Source organism: Hippopotamus amphibius, chromosome 12 (assembly GCF_030028045.1).
Source record: "Hippopotamus amphibius kiboko isolate mHipAmp2 chromosome 12, mHipAmp2.hap2, whole genome shotgun sequence".
Lineage (NCBI taxonomy): Eukaryota > Metazoa > Chordata > Mammalia > Artiodactyla > Hippopotamidae > Hippopotamus > Hippopotamus amphibius.
The window spans coordinates 31,526,118-31,548,084 of record NC_080197.1 but is presented as its reverse complement, the minus strand read 5'-3'; the positions used below and the strand labels follow the sequence as shown (position 1 = coordinate 31,548,084).

Here is a 21,967-nt window from a genome sequence, read left to right as displayed (position 1 = left end):
TGCTCCCCTGGTGCACTTTAAAATACAGTTTGCAAAATAATAAACCATCTCCCTACACCTGTCTTCCGCTGTTGGCCTTGGGGAGCTCTGCAATCACTGAGTCATTCCCAGGACACATATCAATGACCACCTGGTTATCGGCGACCCTGCTGCAGAGTGTGAGGTCGCACCCCTCACCTCTTTCCACTGGCTGTGGGTCGGCCCACCTTGAGCCACAATGGCTGTCCAGAAGCCTGGGGGGGACCTCACTGCCGCCAATATCTTATTTATGGAGGTTTTTAGTACAGTTACATCCTTCTACTTCCCTTTAATCCAAGATAGTATCTCATCATAAATTGTCTAGAATTCTGGGATACCGGAGAGCAGACGGCACCAACAGTTAGCTGTGCCAGGGGGCATCTTAGTGTTGTATCATTCCACCTCCACCCGCACCCCCCCAGGTCTCAGCTAGCCCCTAGTGGCCAATGCTGGGGGCATTTCCCTCTACTTACCAGCAGGGTCTCCGCCAGGTGCTGCTTCCCGCGGAGGAGCCACCGGTCCATGGTCCTGTTCAACCTGGGCACACTGTCCTCATGGGGAGCCAGAACATTGCTTGGGAGGCTGTGGGCAGTTTGGCCTGGGCTGTGAGCTGCAGTGCCCAGAACCCTTCCATAGAAGGGAACCGAGGCTGCAGCGTGCCCTCCCCACCTCTACCCAAGGCTCAAAGTAGGCAAAAGAGCCCAGCCAGCACTTTCTCATTTAGGGTGGGGAGACCCTTCAACCCACCTGGGGGCCCAGGAGTATGTTGGGGGTTCTGGGGTGAGCTGGAGGCTCGATTTCCTCCAGGGTACGAGCCGTGGGACCAGTGCTGAGCCTTCGAGGGTCCAGGGTGGGTGGTCAGCAGCAGCAGCAGCAGCAGCAGGAGGCATAGCCCAAAGCTGGCCATGGCAGGGCTGCTCCCATGGACCATGGACAGTACTCAAGGAGTCTGACACTCCCGTACATACCCCTTCCTCTTACTCCAGGGTCCCCTTGGACAACTGGCACTTCAGGGGCAGCTTTAGTGTCTCCTAATGTTCTTTTCTCTTCTGCTGTTGCCCCTTAGCCCAGAACTACAGGGATCCGGACTCTGAGGGCTCCTGGCAACTAGCCACCTCCCAGCACCCCTGGGGCACAGAGGCTCCAAGCTTTGCCAGCTGAGGGCCCTCCCCAGTAGGGCAGCCCTACCATTTCTTCCCTCAGGGATCCCAGAAGTGAGAGAAGGTTGGAGAGGGGAACAGGGGAGTTGTCTGAGACAAGCAGCAGTGTGGGGGCATTTGGGGCATCCAGTGCTGGGGGATCTGATGGGCAGGCCCTCAGCCCCTTTTCCGTACAAGTTGCTATCTCTCTTTCATGGCAGTTGGGGATGTGGAATGGATGTGTGGTGGTTACAGGGTAAGTGCTTCTACCCTTGTCCCTCCCATGCTAGGAGCAGCAGGTGCAGGAATGGTGTTATTGGGGAGAGATGAGGGAAAGGGGGCTCTTCTGGGCATGGGTCAGGGGTAGAGGGACTTGGGAGGGGAAAGGGGAGCAGAGTGCCATGCACCCAGAATAGAGCTCCATCCTAGAGCCCCAGCCTTTGGGAGGGGCAGCCTCTTCACTCACCGAGGGAGAGCTGTAGATGAAGTGGCTCCTTTGAGGTGGCTGCTCCAGGCAGCAGCGGAACCCAGCCAGCCAGCCCTGAGATTTATGGATCACCCCCTGCTCTGGGCCCACAGATGCCAATGACGTCTTAAGGGGGGAGGGGTGCAGCTCACTACCAACCCCCTTCCCTTTCCAGTGTATGTTCAGCTGCTGGCCCGGGGGTCACCAGACAGATGCCTCCTCCTCCCATCTTCCCAGGGATCTGAAGTTACGGGACTCCTGTTTCAGCCTGGCCTGTGCCCCTGAAGTCTCATCTATCTACGTCCCTGGCTGCATTCCCAAGCTCCTGCCCTTAGGTCTAGAAAGCCCTCACAGCCCTCTCTGATACCCCAAATTATGGCCCTAGGAGAGGCAATGCCTGGGGTCTCCCTGAGTCCCACCCAGCTCAGGGCTTTCCCTGGTAGAAAAGTGGGGGCCTAAGAGTGAGCAGCCTAGCAGCCTGTTAAGAAGCCTGGGGAGAGCTATGACCACCCTTCCCGAAAGCTTTTGTGCTCACCTGTAAAACGGGTTGGGTGGAATGGTCTTCATCTACACACCTGGGCACCAGGACTGGGTCACTCCAGGTGGAAGTAGGTTTGGGTGGGGCATAGCAACCCCACAGGTGGCCTCTCTTTCCTCCAAGTAGGGCCCTGACAGGCAGCCCAGTGAAGGGGGCAGTGCAGCCTCTGTGGGTCTATCCGAAGGGAGTAGGAATAATTTTGTTCCTCAAGGTTCCAAACCCTCCTCATCCTGTACTCAACCCAGGACCATTCACGGGTTTGGGCACAGCTGCCCTGGAATGCTAGAACAGGCTCCTGCCTTAGCCTGCGTCAGCTCAGCTTTCCGCCGGCCAGCCACCAACCTCTTGGGGGCAGAGGCCAGTTTATAGGGTTAATAGCCAATCTCTGCCTTTAGACAGCAATTTGAACAGCAAGTGCAAGGGCAGGGTCAGGCTGGGTATTGCAGTGGCCAGTCACTGGGAGAGCAGGTGCGTCAAATCCTGTGGCAAAGATGGGGGAGATGACATCATGGGAACCTGGACTTCAGATGCCCAGGCAAGGGGGCAAGAGTGAATTTCCAAACTGACTTACTTGAAATGAATATTTGGGCTGTATGATCAGTTAAACTGTCTTGGGAAACAAATTTTGTCCCTTTATGTACTGGTTAACCAAGTAATTTTAAGGAAAATATTTGCTTTGTGGTTTAGTGAAGATGATTCTTTGAGTTCAGTAAACTAGCTTAGTTCTGGTTTGGGTTTACAGAATGTTTTATTCAAAGGCCCTGGTGTTTATTTTAAAAGAGGAATGGGGTGCTTTTATTTTTTCTGTAATTTGACTGTGGTTTTTCCTGAAAAAATCCAAACAAGAACTAAGCTTCTCAGGGGAAGCTCTGGTCCCTTTCTTTCTGGCTACATAGTTAGCCTTTCAGGATATTTGCTTTCCCCTTCCAGATTATAAACTCTGGAATTCATCCTCATATCCCTCTCAGCAGGACACAGAAAGCCATTTGTTCATCATTGAGCTCTAACTCACACTCAGCCTTGAGGCCACATTATTCCAGTCTGGGGGCTGCTAGACTTTCAGTCGGGAAAGCAGAGTTTTCGAGTTGAATACTCAGGTGCTACAGGAGCACAGAGGGGCACACCCCCCTGAGCAGGTGGTCTGGGCAAAGGATGGAGAGTTAGCTAGAGTCCTGGCAACAGGGCTGCAGTGGGTGCTGCAGGGTAAGGAACAAAATGGAGAAAAGCCAACACAGTAGCTATGGTGGGATCTGTGGAGGGCGGGTCTGTGGGTTTGGTGCTCAGTGGGAGTAGGGCTGGGACAGGTAATGGGGGCAGAGAATGCTGGAGGCTGCACAAAAGGGCAGTGGGCTCTGGAGACAGGGCAAACCCCTGGGTGTGGGGAGCCTGAGACTGGTACCTCTGAGCCATCCTGTGGAGTCACAGCAGTGAACAGGATGTGTGGACGGGAGCTCAGGTTGGGAGGAGGGCTGAGGGTCCAACAACATACAGACTGCAGGAATGCCTGATCTCTGAGGAAGGGGGCTGTGGAGGAAAAGCTACAGTGAGGATCAAAGTCAGGAGGCAGTCACTACACCAAGGAGGGGTGGCTAGTGGACAGGGAGACAGATTCTTGCGGCTCAGCACCGAGGATGAAGGGGTAAAAAAGGAATATGTGGGAATGGAAGAAGTTAGGCCTGGGGGAAGTGGTTTTCTTTCTTTTTTTATGAAAGATAAGCATCTTGGCTGGGTGGGGGTGAAGGATGAACACCCAGGACAGAGACAATTTGATGAAGTGAGGTCTCTGCGAGTGTGGCAGGCCCCAGAGGTCTGGGTGTGCAGTGGGCACGGTCACAGCTTACTAAGGGGTGGGCACTAGATGACGCGGTCTCCCCTGCCCCTCCCACACAGTTGTGCCACGTGAGCCTCAATATACTTCCCTTTGAGCCTGTCAGGTTTATGTCTCTTGACACCATGGGAGCCTTGAATAATACAGGAAAAGAAAGAGGTAAAGAGGGAGTGGTGAGCCATACCTACAAACTGAGGGAAAGAAGGGGAGCAGAGAGCTGGGATAATTCCTGCTTAAAGATGTCTGTTTACATATATACACGACCAAATGTAAAACAGTTAACTAGTGGGAAGCTGCTGTATAACAGAGGGAGATCAACTCAATGATGGGTGATGACTTCGAGGGCTGGGACAGGGAGGGTAGGAGGGAGTCGCGGGAGGGAGGGGATACATGTATAAATACAGCTGATTCACTCTGTTGTACAGCAAGAATTGTCACAATAGTGTAAAGCAATTACACTCCAAAGAAGAGCTTAAAAAAAAAATGTCTGTTTAGCAACCAGGGGATGTGTTTGCTGCATGGCTTGCTGACCCCAGTCCTGCCCTCCTTCATCTGCCTGGACGTGGTCACACAGAGGCACCAATAGGTAGCTTGCAAAGGAGACGGAGTTTCCTTCCCAAGCATGGCACCCCTCACCAGAAATTCTTTAGATTTTGTCTTTGCTTAATTTATCCAAGCTTCTTTTAAACCTACTGACTTTTGAGTTTATTGCCCCTTGCAGCTCCTTGGTTCCTACAGAAGGACCAGACTACATCTACTGACTTACATTACTCACCTCTTGCCAGCTTCCAGAAGGTGGTCTATCGTGCCTCCCCTGCTTCCTGCAGACATCCTCTGTGGTGCAGAACTTGGCTTCTATCTTGGAGGCACTGCATCTCTGCTTGGCATCTGAGGCCCTCTGTAATTCTGCTCTGCTAATCTTTCCTCCTTTTCACTCACCTAAACTTCTAGCATCCCTTGGTGCAGTTCAAGCCCTACCTCCTCCGGCAAGCACGGCAGCACTGATCTCGGAGCATGCTTCCACGGGCCAGCCTGGGGTGCCACCTCTCACTCCTGACAGCCCCCAACGTGTCCAGGACCAGCCCCTGAGCCTCAAGAAAGGTCCCGGGGGCTGCAAGACTCTCTCAGCCCTGCACTGACAGTCATGGCAACTAGTTTCCTCTCCTGTTCCTGTGATGGGCTGATCATGAGTAGCGGAGGCCATGAACAGACACACCCTCCCAGCTGTGCCCTCAACTGAAGACTAAATTTCCCAGCACCCTTTGTAGCTCAGCGTGGTCCTTTTTAAAAATTTAATTATTTATTTATTTTAATCTTTTGGCTCTGTTGGGTTTTTGTTGCTGCGTGCGGGCTTTCTTTAGTTGTGGCAAGTGGGGGCTACTCCTGGTTGCGGTGCGCAGGCTTCTCAGTGCGGTGGCCTCTCCTGCTGCAGAGCATGGGCTTCAGGTGTGGGGGCTTCAGTAGTTGTGGCATGTGGGCTCAGCAGTTGTGGCACACAGGCTTATTTGCTCCGTGGCATGTGGGATCTTCCCGGCCCAGGGATTGAACCTGTGTCCCTGGCATTAGCAGGTGGATTCTTAACCATTGTGCCACCAGGGAAGTCCCTCAGTGTGGTTTTATGACTAGGTTTTAGCCAATGGGGTATGAGTAGAAGTGAAAAGCACAACTTTTGCTTCATGTCCTTAAAAATGAAATTGCTTGCCCATGCTTTTTTTGCTTCTCCATGGGAAAAGACAGCGACCTCAACCATGAGGGTGAGAACAACATCCTAAGGGACACTGGGACCATGAGATGGAGGATACTGGGTCTCTGGACCGGGCAGACTGTTACGTGAAAAAATAAATGAACATCTACCTTATATAAGACACTCTAACATGTTAGGCTTGAAATCCAGTTGGGATCTAAGACTCCCACCATCCTGGCCTCTGGATCTGAGATACTTCCACATAAAAATCCTGGAAATGAGGACGGATATGAAAGGAAATGGAAGCTGTTTAACATAGTAAATGTAGATATAAACACTTACTCTGGACAGATCAACATGATCCAGATAGTTCTGCAGCAAAGCACCAAGGACTGGAGAGGTCAAACTGACCCAAAGCTGAAAGCCAAGCCACCCCTCTCTCCTCCATGCCCCTGCACTTAGAGGACCCTGGCCATCTTCCCCAGGAAGCAAGGCTGGCTAGGACCACTGCACCAAAGATATGCTGGGAGTGAAAGAGGGGTCCTGGCAACTACCTAAGAGCTAGAGGGGCTGTGTTTGTCGGAAAGGAGGAGTAAGGAAGACTGTGCCCTCTCTACAGCCAGCTAAGACAGAACAGTAACAGCAGGGCCAGGAGGGGCCTAGGAGAACCCCAGCCCTGGTATGACTGCCCCACCCCAGACAAAGGGAGAGACATTTCCTCAGGGAGTCAAAGCTTTTATTACCTGATAATCCCTAGTGTGGTGCCAGGGATACCACTCTGGTCCCTTTACTTGCCATGGTGGGATGTGGGTGGTATGAGAAGGGGGGCAAGGGTGGAGAGGGGAGAGATTATTTACAGAGCTGGGAGGGGACAGCGGTCTGAACTAGGGGCACTGGGACAACCAATTTCCTCAAGATCTCTGATAACTTTGTGCTTTTTTTCTTAGTTAATGCCTAACTACCTGGGATGAGTTTGGTGTTTCTTCTTTAGGAAAGGATGTATAAACCAAAGAACAATAGAGCCCAATTTCCAGGCAGAGGATTTCATGATATCAATCCAAACATCACACTATTTAATTCCCCAATAAAACATTGGAAAAGGACTATCAGTGCTAACACATTTACATATAAAATCTCCACCTAATAGGTAATAGAAGCCTATGTACCAATTTCTAAAACAGTTGTAAGATATATACACAATTTTGGGTATATTAACAAAACAGAATATTACAAAATATTAAAGGCAATTCTCCTGTCCATGAGGCTGCATCGCCTCTCACTTGAAGTTGGCATAATCTGAGAACGCGTCAATATATTCCTGCACCACCTTGTAGCAGAATTCATACTGTTCCTAAGGAGTGAAAGGTGGGGAAAGAGGCCAGGGTTACTGAAGAGGACAACGTACCTGCAGCTCCTGACAAACCCATTTAAAAAAAAAATGGAAAGTTAAGAGGAAATGAATGGTTTTGGTTTTCCACCTGAGCCCTGATCTGCCTGCCAGAGTTCTGACAGCATTCCCCTCTGGGCTGAGTGCAGCCACCTTCTACAGACAGCAGCGACCAGACGTGCAGGTCCTAGGCCTGCAGAGGTCAGACATGAGCTCATGTCTGTCCCCATACGCGGTGGTTCCTGGTCATCTAGGCTGTCAGGAGACCTGATGAAAGGAAGTCTGAGGAGAGGAGAGGAGGTACTCCTGAGTCTTCCCCACCCCGGACCCATGGGGAAGTGAAGAGCCCTGTGGGGCACCTGGGCACCCTCTTCTAGCCTTCAGAGAGGCCACTCGCATCTCTCACTAGTGTGGGGCTAGGCTATGCCCCCACTGCTGCCCTGCCTCCCAAAGCTCATTCTGTTTGTCTGAGGCACCCTGAGGAAGGATGAGTGTGTGGTTACAAGTCTTCTGACTACCAGATGGGCCCCTCAGAATAGCCCCCTCCTGAGCTGGCTCTGGCAGAGAGGGGCTGCAGATGGTGTGGTGGCATGGATAAATATGCAGGGTAGCATACCAGTGTCTGGACCATGTGTGGCCTCTGCAGCCGCAGGCTCTTGACGGTCTGGAAGACATCCAAAATCCCCTCCGCTTTCACCCGTTCCAGGACTGTGCTTAGGGCACAGAAGGTCCCTGTCCGTCCTGCCCCCGCACTGTAACAAAGCAGATACACTTATCACACCTGCAATGGCCCTTCGTGCCAAGGAGGCGGGTGACAGTGACAATGGGTAGATAAAAGCTGAGGCTGGTGCTCCTGGGAAGGTCAGTCGTCTAGTGGAGCTGCTGGGGGTGGGGGCAGGAACTCACACAGCTCTGGGGCGGTGGGCGCACCCCTGCTGCCTTTCTTGCATGGCCCATTCTGCTTGCTGAGGGGCTCATTTGTGGGGCAGTGATGGAGAACTTCCCTGCCACCCCCAGCACTGAGGCTTCACTGTCCACCTACAAACAAGCCGGCCAGGGGGTGGGGGTGGGGGCACGGGGATGGCAGCAGGGGCGGGGAATTCCCTGGCTGTCCAGTGGTTAGGACCCTGCACTCTCAATGCTGAGTGCATGGGTTCGATCCTAGGTCAGGGAACTAAGATCCCACATGCTGCCTGGTGCGGCCAAAACACAAATGAAGAAAACAAAAAAACCCCAAAAACAAGCCTGAAAGGCCCTGACCTGCTACTCATTCATGTCAAGAGTTCTGGCCCCTCTTTCCTGCCCCTCTGCACTGCTGTATGGTTGCTGAATCTCCTCCTAAATCCCAGGAATCCAGACTCTCACGTTGACACTGTCCACCTGTTGAATGTGTCATGACCAGACCCTTACTGAGTGGAGGGACTGTGGCGGGTAGCAGTACCCCCAGACAATAACATATGCAGTATGAGAAGGAAAAAGAAAACAACAGTTCTAGGCAGTGTGAACAGGGTGGTCAAGGAAGGCTCTCTAATAGGTGCCATGTGAGCAGAGACCCTGAGAAGGTGAGGACAAGGTCCCTGGAAATGAGCATCTCAGGTGCGAGGCGGGAGTGTGTCTAGGTGCTGAAGCTAGTGTAGCTGCATCTGAGGGAGGGAGGGAGGGAGGGAAGTGCGTGGGGTAAGGTCAGGGCCCTCAGGGAGGCAGCCAGGCTCCCAGTGCACTCCCTGCCTGGCCTGGGCAAGGAGCCCTCAGGCACGCTGGACCTTGTGAGCCAGTGTTAGGATTCTGAGTAAAGGAGTGATGTGGTCTGATGGAAGTTTTAAAAGGAGCTCTTAGGCTGCTGTGTTGAGAACAAACTACAGGAGGAAGGGTGGGAGCAGGGAAATCAGTGAGGCCAGTACAGTTACTGAGGAGAGAGCATGGTGGCCTGGACAGAGGACCATCGTGGAGGGAGTGATAAACACTTGATTCTGAAATTATTTTGCAGGTAGAACAGACATGCACGGATGAGAAAAAGAATGCTTCCAGGCTTGTTACCTGAGTTAAGTGAAATACCACTTATTGATGTGGGGAAGGCTGTGAAACAGTAGGGTTGGAAAAAAAAGACCAGAAATCCTCTTCAAACTGAAGAGGCCAAGTGGAAATGTTGAGTAGGTACCTGGATATACAAATCTGGAGTTGAGGCGAGAGGGCGAACTGGTGATAAAGATGTGGGAGTTGGTATTAAAGCCAGGAGATTGGATGAGTCCACCTAAAAGAGTGACTGTCAGTTGACAGAGGTCCAAGGACTGGGCCCTCCACTACAGATGGGGAGGGATTAGTAAAGGAGACAGAGAAGGAACAGCCAATGAGGACAAAAACCTCCGAAAAAAGCTATGCGGAAAGCATTCCATGGAGAACCAAGTGATCCATTGTGTCTAATGCTGATGAAAGTCAACGATAATGAGATTAAGAAGTGATCACTGGACTCAGCAATGTGAAGGTCACAGGTGGCCCTCACAGGGCAGCTGCAACTGAATATGTGGGCAGTGAACTGAAATGGGCTCAAGAGAGGCTGGGAGGCGAGGAACAGGAGAGTTAGTATGAACAAATCTTTTGAGAAACTTTACTATTAAGGAAAGCAGAGAAATAGAGGGTAGCTGGAGGGGAATTGGAGGCAAAAGTTTTTAAAAATATTAAGATGGGAGAACTTATAGCACATTTGTATGAAGATAGTAGTTATCCAGAGGAAAACCTGATGATGTAGCATAGTGAAGCCAGGTCCCTGAGGAGACAAAAGAGGATGGAATTGGTATCCAAGTGGAGGATGGGTGTGGCAGACTTTAGCTTGACTCCCTAGACCCTGCCTCCTGGTGTTCACTTACTTGTGTGATCCCCTCCCCTTGAGTGTGGGCAGGACTTATGACGTGCTTCTAACCAACAGAATACAGCAAGGGTGATGGAGTGTATACAATTATACGTATGTGATTATGTTATGTGGATCATAATGTCTGTCTTGTAAAGGAAGTACTCTCTGCTGGCTTGCAAGAAGCAAGCACCCATGCTGGGAAGGTCCACGTGGCAACGAACTTCAAAATACAAAATTTCACGAGGAAGTGAATGCTACCAACAACCAAGTGAGCGCAGAAGTGGATCCTTCCCCAGTCGAGCCTCAGATGGGACCACGGCCCTGATCAACACCTTGACTGCAGCCTTGTGAGACCCTGAAGCACAGGACTCAGCTAAGATGTGCTCAGACTCCTAACCATAAAGACTGCAAGATAAATGTGTTTGTGGTAATATTATTACACAGCAATAGAGGACTAATGTGGCTGGCTTCAGAGAGAGGTCAGACAACTCCACTGAACAGGAGGGATGCAGGGTCCATAGCACTAATGCAGGTAGATGGGGAGCTACTGTGGTAAGAGCAAGTGGAAACTCTGATTGCTTCTCTTTTCCTAGGCAAAAAAAAAAAAACATGGCCGTCTTTTAAATATGAGGATGGGAGAGGTATTGGAGGTTTGAGGTTTGAGAGGAGGATGAAATGATCATCCAGGACAAAGGCTGGCAGACTTTTCTGTAAAAGATCAAATAGAAAATATCTGAGGTTTTGTTGGGAAGAGACCGAGTCAAGTTGTGCTTGGGTGCTGGGCAGCAGTGTGAGGTGGTAAGAGTACCACGTATGGTCTCAATTCTGCTGCTGGAGCAGGACAGCAGCCACAACTAATATATAAGCATAGCCGTGTTCCAATAAAACCTTATATACAAACACAAACTTGAATTTCATGTAATTTTCATGTCATGAAATATTCTTTTGATTTTTGAAAAAATTAAAAAAATGTAAACACAAGTCCTATCTTGCAGGCCCCCACAAAACAATGTGGCAGGCCAGAGTTGGTCCTAGCCCTGGTCTGGAAGAGTGGGAGGTGCAGAAGGACTGCAGGGCAGCACTAATGGCCAACCATGAAGTCATCAGGAATGTAAAATGAGGCTTGCAACATGCTGATTTTCTTTAGCCATATTCAGCTGCATGGTGCAGGGTAGCTAGAGATCATGGGGTTTGCCAAGAGAAGGTGACCAAGGGAGAGAGGAACATGAGATTTAAAAGTGTGGGCAAGGAAGTGTTTATTTTTGTAGGTCAAGGAATCCTTTTAATTTGCCAATCCAGTGGACAAAAAGCCATGTTTTAGTTTTCATCCTCATTTCTCATATTGCTAATAAGGATTAGCATCTTTTTATGTTTACTCTCCATTCGTATTAGCTGATGTACATTGCCACTTTTTCTTCTTAAAAACATTTTTAAAAATGATTTACTGGAGCCGGGGAGCCGCGGCTGCCGACGCCAGACGCCGCGGCGGCCGCGGGGAGAGCGCGCGCCGCGCGATGCCGCCCGTGGAGGACACCGGGGCCGTCAAGCGGCTGGATTCCGGGCTGCCGCTGATGGACACCCCGCTCTCAGGCTCCAAGCGCGAGCCGGCGGCCGCCGAAGTAGTGGAGACGCCCGGCCCCGGCGGGTGCTGGCAGTGCCCTTCCTCGCCGTGCGGCTCGCGCGCGCAGCAGGAAGCCGAGAAGAAAGCACCCTGTCCTGGACTTGGCTTGTTTTACACATTATTGTCTGCGTTCCTTTTCTCAGTGGGCTCTTTATTTGTTAAAAAAGTGCAAGACATCCACGCTGCAGAAATTAGTGCATTCCGGTGTCTGTTCCAATTGCTAATCATTACCCCTTGCTTAATATACAGAAAAACTGGGTTTATAGGCCCCAAAGGTCAACGAATCTTCCTCGTTTCCAGAGGAATCCTTGGTTCTAGTGCCATGATCCTTTTGTACTACGCCTACCAGTCAACGTCCCTCGCAGATGCCACGGTTATCTCATTTAGCTGTCCAGTGTTTACATCTATAATTGCTTGCATATTTCTCAAGGAAAAATGTAGCCTTTGGGACGCTCTCTTCACCTCATTCACAATCACCGGAGTGATCCTTATTGTGAGGCCACCGTTTTTGTTTGGTTCCGAAGTCGTGGAGACGGATAAAGACTATTCACTTCACCTGAAGGGAGCTTTCGCAGCACTCGCGCACGCTGTGTTTGCTGCCGTGAACTCTAGTTATCCTAAGGAAAATAGGGACATCTGTGGACTACATGTTGAGCATTTGGTATTATGTAGTAGCTGGCCTCATCGAGTGAGTCATTGCCCTTTTTATATTAGGACAATGGAGTCTGCCACGCTGTGGGATGGACAGGTTATTTCTCATACTAATTGGGCTGTTCGGTTTGGGAGGTCAGGTGTTTCTCACAAAAGCCATTCAAATAGAAAAAGCAGGGCTGGTAGCATTAATGAAGACTATGGATGTGGTCTTTGCTTTTATGTTTCAGATTATTTTCTTTCATGATGTGCCATCGTGGTGGACAGTGGGTGGCTCTCTATGCGTAGTAGCCAGTAGCATTGGAGCGGCCATTCGTAAGTGGTACCAGAGTTCCAAATAAAGCGTCCTTGCTGAAATGTGTAGTTTTTAAAAGTACACCACCACCCAGTTCAGACACACCACACACATACACACCTGGAAAATCTGCATTTACTTCATTGATTTAAAAAATTTTATAATTAAAGTACCATTTTTGAATATGGTATGTCTTTAATTAGTTGAGGATAGCCAGTCACTTGGGTGTAGCATTTTTTTTTTTTTTTTTGGTCAGTTATTTTTTGGTTTTGGTTTTCACTTATTTTGTTGTTGGGATGGTGTTGGTCAGAGGACAGATCATTAGTTGAAGAAAAACTGCACAATTTTTTATGACTAAGTATAAATATATGTAATTTTTCAAAGTGCATTTTAGGTATTGATGGGATATAGGTAGCAGATTTTAGATTCTCTATTAGCAGTGTAGAGTCTAAGAAACTTATTGATAATAATGCTGCTATATGATTAGTGTTATGCTGAGAATTCATTTGAAATGGAATCCCATTTAGGAGGCCAAAGCTGAAACTTGGAGTAGGTGCCTACTTAATGGTATTAATAAAACAAACGAATTAGCCCTATTTTCAAGGCTTTTATAAATGATTGTCATTCTTTAATCCATATTTGTGCCTTTTCACTTTAATGCTGAAATTTTAATATAAACTTAAAGAAATCTTTTTAAATCACCAAATTTGGCTAATAGTTTTCTGTTTTAGTGGCATTAGCAACTGTAGCTACACTGTATCATTTTGTCCTCTGTTTTTTTGAAACTGCACTAAATTCTTCTTAACTTTCTAAGATTTCAGGTGTTTAAAAATCATAAGAAAGAAATCTTGGCATGGCCAATGTGCACATTTCTATCCTGAAGTGTTTTCCCTATACTAGAAATGTGATTTTCTATAAATTCTCTTTGAATTTATGGTGTGATGCCAAATAAAATTTTCTCAGGGTTTTATTAGGTTGAACCATAAGAAATTGATGAGATTTTACTTTTTAAACTTAGAAAAACCATAGTTCCTTATGGTTCACCCTATTAAGATACCTCTCTTACCTTCTAAACCAAATACTTAGGGGACTTTGGAGTATATTTTTTTTTATTACTTTTTAAAATACAGTAATCCTAGTAAACTTATTTTTATAGTCTTTTTCCCTTATGGAATTATATATAATGCTTCATGTTATATATTAAATGTAAAGACCTGTGAATCCATGGTTGATTGATTTTTGTAGTTTCTTGAATAGGAAAAAAAAATCACTGTTAAATTCTAGTATATCAGTGTGATATTGTGTCAGTGCTTCACCGTGATACTAACATCATGAATTCAAACAACACATTTTATATCTGGAACTTCATCGTGCCAGTATTCTGCAGTTAAAGAGAGAATGTAATATTTAGGAAAACTTGGGAGGTTAATCAGGAAGTAGAGAGTACATGCAAATGGCTCTTGGTCACAAGTGAACCCTTTATTGCTGAGGCTATAATGGTCTCCAGCTCTTACTGTGTCAGACCTAGCATCCATTATCTTAAACCTACAGACTTGAAAGATTATAGGCTCTTTACCACCATTTCATCACAATTCTTCCAAAGTAAGAAAGAACTTGGCTTCTGAGGTTTATGCCTTGGTGAGAAAGGATCTTTTCCAGTAGTTCCAAGAGGAAATTTTTGGCTTGCTGATCTTTCCAAGTGCTTCCCACCAGACAAATCCTAAATGAAGTCTATTTAGGAGAGTCACGCTATCATTATAAGTTTAGTCTAATCTGCAGTATTGGAGTTCAGAGTTGCAAAAGCATCATTTTGCAAGTATGTTAGAGAATTATAGAATTAGAGCCTTTTAGGACGTAAGGGTTAGAGATTGTCATATAGGAGACATGCTCCATGGTTAGGGATGCTAGGGAGACACCTGCCCAAGATGGGTTTCTCTGGCCTTATTTATCCCTCCTTTAGTTTCATGGTAACGTATGGAAAGTAAACCACTGCTTGAGCTAGCTAAGGAAAATGAACTCTCAGGGAGCCCTCTCCTGGTTCTTTACCTTGCACAATAAAAGAACCAATGGGACCTTGAAAGTTAAATCCCTTTGGGCCTGTACACTAGACACATTTTATTTCAACAGTGTGGTTTAAGTGCTTGAATGTCACAATATATGACCAAAGTTGGAGAAAATGTTTCTTCTCCCAACTCTACGGAGTGTGATTCTTAAACACTTTTATAATGTCCAAGGTAGATACAAGGATATGTATTGTAACAATTATGGGTGTATATATTTTGCAAAGACTGTAGTTCCTATATCTTGAAAAGGAAACTATTTTCATAAACTGGTTTTATTTTATAATTACTAATAAAATTAATATGAAATAAAACTATATTTTGGTTTTTATGATTATAGCGTATGTGCTAGCTAATATACCTTATTTCTTTTTTCATCCAGGTGCTTCAAAATGTATTAATTAAAGAGATTGACCTCTAAAAAAAAAAAAAAAAGATTTACTTTCGTATGGGTAATAAATTAGCATAGTTCAAATTTCGAAAAGATCAGAAACAGTGAAAAGTCTCCTTTCTACTCCACTTCTTTATACCTTCAGTTTCCTCCTGGGAAACAACCAGTGTCATCAGGTCCTTGTGTGTCCTTCCAGAGATAATTTATGCATACATCCACGTAAACATATTCTTTCCCTGTCTCCCACTGCTTTTCTCACTAAGTAATAAATCTAGAAGATTATTCCACACCAGTATCTAAACAGATTCCTCCTTAATTTTCTGAAGCTCTGCAGTATGAGATATATCAGAGCTTACTGAACCAGTCCCCTATTAATATAGGTTTAGATTTTTTTTTTTGGAGGTAGGGGGAGCTGTGTTGGGTCTTCATTTCTGCGCGTGGGCTTTCTCTAGTTGTGGTGAGCAGGGACTACTCTTTGCTGTGGTGCACAGGCTTCTCATTGCAGTGGCTTCTCTTGTTGCAGAGCACGGGCTCTAGGCTCTCAGGCTTCAGTAGCTGTGGCACATGGTCTCGGTAGCTGTGGCTCACCAGCTCTAGAGAGAAGGCTCAATAGTTGCGGTGCACATGTGGGATCTTCCTGGCCCAGGGATCAAACCTGTGTCCCCTGCACTGGCAGATGGATTCTTAATCACTGTGCCACCAGGGAAGTCCCTATGTTTAGATTATTTACCATCTTTTTTTCTGGCCATCCCACATGGCAAGTGGGATCTTAGTTCCCTGACTAGGGATAGAACCCGTGCCCCTGTGGTGGAAGTCCGCAGTCATAACCACTGGACCACCAGGGAAGTCCCCAGCATCTTTTACTACTATAAACAGTGCTTCAATTCTCATAACTACGTATTTCATTTTGGCCATTTGAACAGTTACTAGATACATTTCTAGAAGTTCCTTTGCTTATTTTTCTATCTTCAAAACCAATTTGTAGGAATTTTATTCTTCCTTCCTCCCTCCCTTCCTCCATTTTTTGGCTGTGTTGGGTCTTTTTTTTTCTTTTTTAACATCTTTTATTTTTAAAAATTTTTTATTTATTTCGTTGTGCCGGGTTTTAGTTGCAGCAGGTGGGCTCCTTAGTTGCGGCTCACCAGCTCCTCGGTTGCAGCACTGCGTCAGGTCTTAGTTGCGGCACGTGGGATCTTTGTTGAGGCATGCAGGATCTTCTGTTGCAGCATGCAGGCTTTTCTTTAGTTGTGCCATGTGGGTTTTCTCTTCTCTAGTTGTGGCATGCAGGCTCCAGGGTGTGTGGGCACTATAGTTATGGCGCACAGGTTCCAGAGCATGTGGGCTCTGTAGTTTGTGGCACGCAGGCTCTCTAGTTGAGGTGTGGGAGCTCAGTAGTTGTGGTGCATGGGCTTAGTTGCCCTGCGGCATGTGGGATCTTAGTTCCCTGACCAGGGATCAAACCTGCATCCTACATTGGAAGGCGGATTCTTTACCACTGGACCACCAGGGAAGCCCCTTCCTTCCCTTTTAAAAGAGATTTCCCCTCTCCCAGCCCCAATTATAAAAGCAATACAAACTCATGGTAAAATTTTTTCTAAAATGCAATCTTAAACAATGTGCCCCAAACAAAATCTACTCCCTGACCATGGGACCCCTTACTATCTTTATTCTGTCAGTGACACCAGCCATTACCCAGTCTAGAACCTAGGAGGCTCCTCTTTTTCATAACTATGTTTATAGCCTCGTTCATTTTTCTTCAAACTGTTTTCAAAATAGTTGCCCTTTTCTCTTTTCCTGTGTTTTCTTAGGGAGGCAGGTCTCGTTCCCACCTTGCTCAACTGGTCTTCTCCATTGTCGGTCTCCCCTGCTGTTCCCCTTCCCCAACACCAACCCCTGTCCAATATCTTAACATTTAGGGGGTGCTGTTCCCTAGCACTTAAAGCATGAAGTTCAAACTCCAAGATCCTCTCTTATCACCTGGGCCTGGCCTGGTCATCAAACTTGATTGCCATGCGCTCACCAACATTCCTCTCCTGTCTGGCTTTCCTCACTGTCTGATACAGGCTCGCATTGCGCCCCTCTGCCTGCCTCTTGTGGCTTTCTCTCTCTTCCCCGAGGGTTGGGGTGGGCGTACCTGCAGTGCACGGTGATGGGGTGGTTCCCTGACTGCTGCTGCTGCTTCTGCACGGCTGCAATGATGCTGATCATGCCCTTTCCATCACTGGGGATGCCCACTTCAGGCCAGCCATGGAAGTGGAACTGCCGGATCTGCCGGCTCTTGTTCTCCTTTGGAGGAAGGAGGATCAGAGAGGCAGGTGCAACCCTGCCTTCCCTGTGGGAGAAGCCCACCCACCAGGCATCTTACCCTGGTGTTGGTGACCAGGAGGTCTCTGACGGTATAGCTCTCACATTCCTCCTCTTTCTTCAGCTCCACTGTGATGTCTCCATAGGACACCAGTCCATCAGAGGGCCAGTACTGGGCACACTTCTCCTGGGGGACAAATGGGAGAGGTGAGGGGCTCTGAATACCATGTGTGGTAAAAGCAGGGCTGCCCTATGGGCAGACTGCTCCTCCCAATACACCGACACACTTCTTCCCCAAGGTATCAAAAACTCAAGGTCACTCCATTACTTAACACATTCCAATTAACTTCTGATCCTCAGCAGGACATCCATATTTAACAACTTAAGTCCACTAAGCACTTAAGAGATCATCACTTAACCTTTTGCTGTTATTTATTTATAGTCTAATTTGCAACACTGACAGGGTCTGTGAAGAACTCTGACCATCAGCTCATAGCTGCATCTAACATTCAATGGCAGGGTGGAGGGAAAGGAGGAATGAATGTCTTTGTTCCAAGTCCGTGTTTTTGTTTTTGTTTTTGTTTTTGCTCCTTTGGGTGTTCCCACATTTGTAGTTGCTTATGTATATCAAACTGCTAATCCAGAAAAACTGAACCCAATTCCATTCTCACCTAGCCCTGGTGCTTCACCAAAGCCCAGTCCACAGTATGCGCTCACCCCTTTCCTCTTTCACTCTTTAATCTGCAGTGGCACCTTAGAGTTGCCAGTTCTCGCATTTCTGTCCTTGCTAGTGAGCACAAGATGGTCTACTGTTGTCTCTGCTTGCACCTGGCTCAGTTCCTTCTACAGCTCCTGCGGGCAGCAGCTGCCTCTTTTCATCTTTGTTTTCCTAGTACTTGGCACACTGCCTGCATCTGGTAGGTGCTCAATAAATATCTGGTAAATGAATGTCTTTAACGTCTGCAGAACAAGCCAGGGTGTAAATACATAAAACAAAATACAGTTATGTTGTCCTTTCTTTAGAGCATTTTAGGGGAGATCCTAGATACTTCGCTACAGGCAATTTAAAGATACTCAACCATAAATGTACTCTATGTTCATTACAAAAGATTTGGGGAAATTAAATACAAAAATAAAAATCACTGACAGTCTCTCAGGCCAAAAAAATCAATATTAATAGTCCATTTTAATGATTTTTCTTGCTTTTTATAAGTGTGATCATTCATTATCTTCTTTATAAATGACACTGAGCTCATTTTAAAACACAGGATTGTTAAAATCGTGGATCAAGGAAATGCCATAGACCAGTGCTTTTCTATGTTTCCCCACTAGGAGCCCTGGGGATACCTTGAGGGTCAGAGCTCTGGACCCTCTCTTTAACCAGAACAGCTTTAGAAAAATCTAATTAAGACTCACCTTAAACAGAGACTATACTGGTTTTCAGGGCCTGGTGGGTGGAGTGAGTTTTGCTACCACAGTTCCTTCCCAACACTGCCTCTACACAGTTTACCAGTCAGAACCAAAGACTGGGGCTTTAAAACCATTAGAATTGGTAAAACACAAAGGGCTTGACAGCAAGAGAGTACAGGAGCTAGAATCACACTATGACAAGAAAGGGAAATATTATGGTCCCACACGTTTTAACGGCCTTCAGATATTTTAGATCTTCTCAGTTTAGGCAAAGAGGCATAACAGAGAAGAAAAGGGGCAGATTGGAAAGAGGAGCACCAGGGATGCAGAGCTGAACATCAACAGTCCCCTCTTTAGGGACTTCCCTGGTAGCCCAGTGGTTAGGACTCTGTGCTCCCACTGCAGGGGGTGCAGTTTGGTCCCTGGTCAGGGAACCAAGATCCCACAAGCCACATGGTGTGGCAAAGAAAAAAAAAAAGAGTCCCCTCTTCAAACTCTGGACAGGGAGTCGGTCAACAGAGAAAGCACATTCCCAGGGAGCCTGCTCTGGCCAACTAATGGGGAAAACCAGCCAAGATGATTACCTGTGGTAGGACCAAGAAGTCAGATGAGTACTGTTGCAGAGTGAATTTCAAGGTGACACAGCTACTGTAGGGAAGCAGGTATGGTATGCTGAGAGAAAGCAAGCCTGGTAAACTTATGGGGATAGGATTTAAGGGATGATATGAAATAAAAGCCACATAATATGATTATAGATGCTGGACCGATGGCAGGAAATTGTCCTACTCAGCCAGGTGAAGGCTTATTTAGTTTAGCCTCTGTGTGGGCTCAACAGCACTAACAGAAGAATCAGGTTGGGCTTAAATGGGACTTGACTCCCGAGGTGCCTCTCACGGCTGTGGGGAGGGATTTGGCAAAGAGCTGTAACAGAATCCAGAGCAGGGGCCATCAGTGGCTGTACCTGCTGTCACCTTGGGCTAAAAATGCCTTGGTATCCTGCTTCGGACGGAGAAGTGAGAGCACAGAGCTGGGGATTAGGCCTGTGGGGAATGCAAGGCTGTGACAAATATGGGAACTCAAGGGGCGGAGGCTGCGACTCATCTCAGAATTCATACTCCGCTCTGCATGTGAGGGCGGACAGGGATGAGGGAAAATGGAAACTAGGAGACTTAAAAAAAGCAATGGAAACACAGAGGAAGGAGGACCCAATTCAAGTCTTGGGACTGGATATCAACAGGAAAAGTTTCTAAATTTTGTATGCAACGGGAGATCTTCCCTCAAGATGATGAAGCCCACAGAGGATTTTAAGACAAGGAGTGATATAATTACTTTATAGTTTCAAAAGGATTGCTGGCCTCCATGTGAAGTGACTAAACGGGGATGGGAATGGAAGCAGGCAGACTGGCTGCCAGGCTATTTCAGTGATGCCGGTGAGAGATGATGGTGTGTGTGAGGGAGACAGGAGTTCCACTGAAGAGAAGTGGACATGCTCAGCAGATGTCAAGATTCACTGACAGACCAGTGAAGCGTGAGAAAGAAGAGGAATAAAGGTAATTCTTAGACTTCGGCTTTGAGCACCTGGGTGAAAGGTAGTACAATTTACTGAAATGGGTAAGGGTGGGATGAACCAGTATGAGCGGAAGGAGGAAACCAAGTTTTATTTGGGCCATATGAAGTTTGAGATTCTTAACAGACATCCGAGAAGGTATCAAGTAGCTATGTGGATACACTGGTCCACAACTGGGAAGGTGGGGGGTAACTGGGCTAGAGACATAGATGTGAGAGTCCCTGGCATATAGATAGTATTTGAAGCCACAGAACTGGATGAGATCCTCAAAGAACAGTGTGTCAAAAGAGAACAAAAGTGGGTCCTGAGTGCTGGACACTGCAATGATTAGAGCTCATGCAAGGAGGGGGAGGTCACAAAAGTAACAACAGGCCAGTGAGTGGAGGTAGGGTGGGGGGGCTGACATCATGGAAGTCAAGGTAAGAAAGCGTTTTGAGGAGGTAGGAGTGTGTATTGATGGTTTCACACACTGCTACAAAGGAACAAAGACAAGAAAAGAGAAATAACTTGGATTGGCAAGATGGTGGTCACTGGTGATCTTGACTGAAGCAGTCCCAGAGGAGTCAAGCCTAGAAGGAACAGGATGAGGAGAGAATGTGAGGGGAGAAAGTCAACTCTTTTTAAAGGAGTTTTACTGGGAAGGGGTACAGAGAAATGGGATGGCAGATGCAAGGAAATGTGGGGTGAGGAGATTGTTTTTTAAAGATAGGAAAGTAACAATGTATAGGCTGATAAGAGTAACAGAGGAGAGAGGGGAACTATTTACGGATGGAGGTGAGAGAAGATAACGACAGCAGCAACATCACTGAGAAGACAGGAGGGGAAGGAACCAGGGCACAGTGGACAGTTGGACTGAGAAATATAGGAATACTTTTCCACTGCAACCAGAGAGAAGATGAGAGAATGGATACAGATTTGAACAGGCTGGCTGCTTGGGGGTAGGATAGATGAGAACGTTCTTGTTTGATTTCTTGGAGAAGAATGAGATCACGAGATAAGATGTGAGTGTGATGGAACAGGCAAGAGGGAATGTTGAAGGTCTGAGGAAAGAGAAGGAAGGATAGGAGGACTGGTAGATGAGGATTGGAGATTGAGGAGTAGCTGTTCAAGTCTAGTAGAAGAATGCTTGGGATCTGGAGTTTAATCTAAGATTTACATTTTCAGGTTATGGACTCTAGGTATTGGTATCCATAAAGAAGCTGAAACAGAAGCTCTTCGGTCTTTTCTCCTGCTGACTTTGTCTACCCTCCTTCGCCTAGATAGCACTAAGTTTCTTGCTATGGTCTGGGGCTGAAAACAGTGACGGGGATACAGAGCTTTGTGGGCAAGGGTCTAATACTATCATGTTTTACTGTCTCTCTGGAGAAGGAGAATATGGCCTTGGGTTGAGCTGACACCGTGCAGAAACTGTCAGAGCTGCTCTGCCCACTCTGACGATGGTCCAAGCTGCAGCTGATGAGGGAACTCAGGCCTTACCAAGCATCTTGGTGGACCCCTCTGGTTTAAATGGTGCAGAAAAATACAACAGGGAGAAGAGAATTTTCGGTTTTAATTCCTTTGGAATTTTAATGTATACAGAATTCATTTTTGGATCAGACTTTTTCTCAGAATTTATACTGGGGGGTGGGGAGTGGTGTCATACTGTACAAATGGAGACACCCTTCATTGTCTCATTTAGGCTTTATTGTGTTAATATCTTTGGGCGCTATACTTGATGAATGGGAGGTGGAACAGAAAGTAAAATTTTATCTTAGAGGCCA

The 21,967-nt window shown here is 47.1% G+C and overlaps 3 protein-coding genes across 12 annotated transcripts in view; 1 reads left to right on the top strand and 2 right to left on the bottom strand.

Annotated features, from left to right (window-relative positions):
- Positions 1-52: 52 nt before the first annotated feature.
- On the bottom strand, positions 53-949 carry LOC130833961 (progonadoliberin-2). The gene is made up of 3 exons (XM_057704080.1): positions 766-949; positions 492-628; positions 53-190 (listed from the first exon to the last, which is right to left on the bottom strand). Exons 1-3 carry the CDS (start codon positions 947-949, stop codon positions 53-55), a joined length of 459 nt encoding a protein of 152 aa, XP_057560063.1.
- A 5,443-nt stretch (positions 950-6,392) lies between these two features.
- The window catches only part of PTPRA (protein tyrosine phosphatase receptor type A), a 164,554-nt gene continuing 148,979 nt past the window's right edge, over positions 6,393-21,967 (bottom strand). For all 10 annotated transcript variants that reach the window (XM_057700859.1, XM_057700861.1, XM_057700862.1 and 7 more), the window contains 4 exons: positions 17,292-17,417; positions 17,061-17,212; positions 7,677-7,812; positions 6,393-7,024 (listed from right to left, as the gene is read on the bottom strand). In XM_057700859.1, coding sequence (XP_057556842.1) covers positions 6,950-7,024; positions 7,677-7,812; positions 17,061-17,212; positions 17,292-17,417 — 489 coding nt within the window. In that variant the 3' untranslated portion in view covers positions 6,393-6,949. The remainder of the gene's footprint in view (positions 7,025-7,676; positions 7,813-17,060; positions 17,213-17,291; positions 17,418-21,967) is intronic.
- LOC130832529 (solute carrier family 35 member G1-like) lies at positions 11,370-12,558 on the top strand. The gene is given in 2 exon segments (XM_057700868.1): positions 11,370-12,133; positions 12,135-12,558. Coding segments are annotated over 2 exon segments (1,098 nt in total). The 5' UTR covers positions 11,370-11,422; the 3' UTR covers positions 12,522-12,558.

Coding starts and splice junctions, on each gene's coding strand:
- LOC130833961 (XM_057704080.1), bottom strand. CDS start 949: ATGGTCCATGGGAGCAGCCCTGCCATGGCCAGCTTTGGGCTATGCCTC. Junction 629..765: donor ACATACTCCTGGGCCCCCAG/GTGGGTTGAAGG, acceptor TGGGCACTGCAG/CTCACAGCCCAGGCCAAACT. Junction 191..491: donor ACCTGGCGGAGACCCTGCTG/GTAAGTAGAGGG, acceptor GCCGACCCACAG/CCAGTGGAAAGAGGTGAGGG.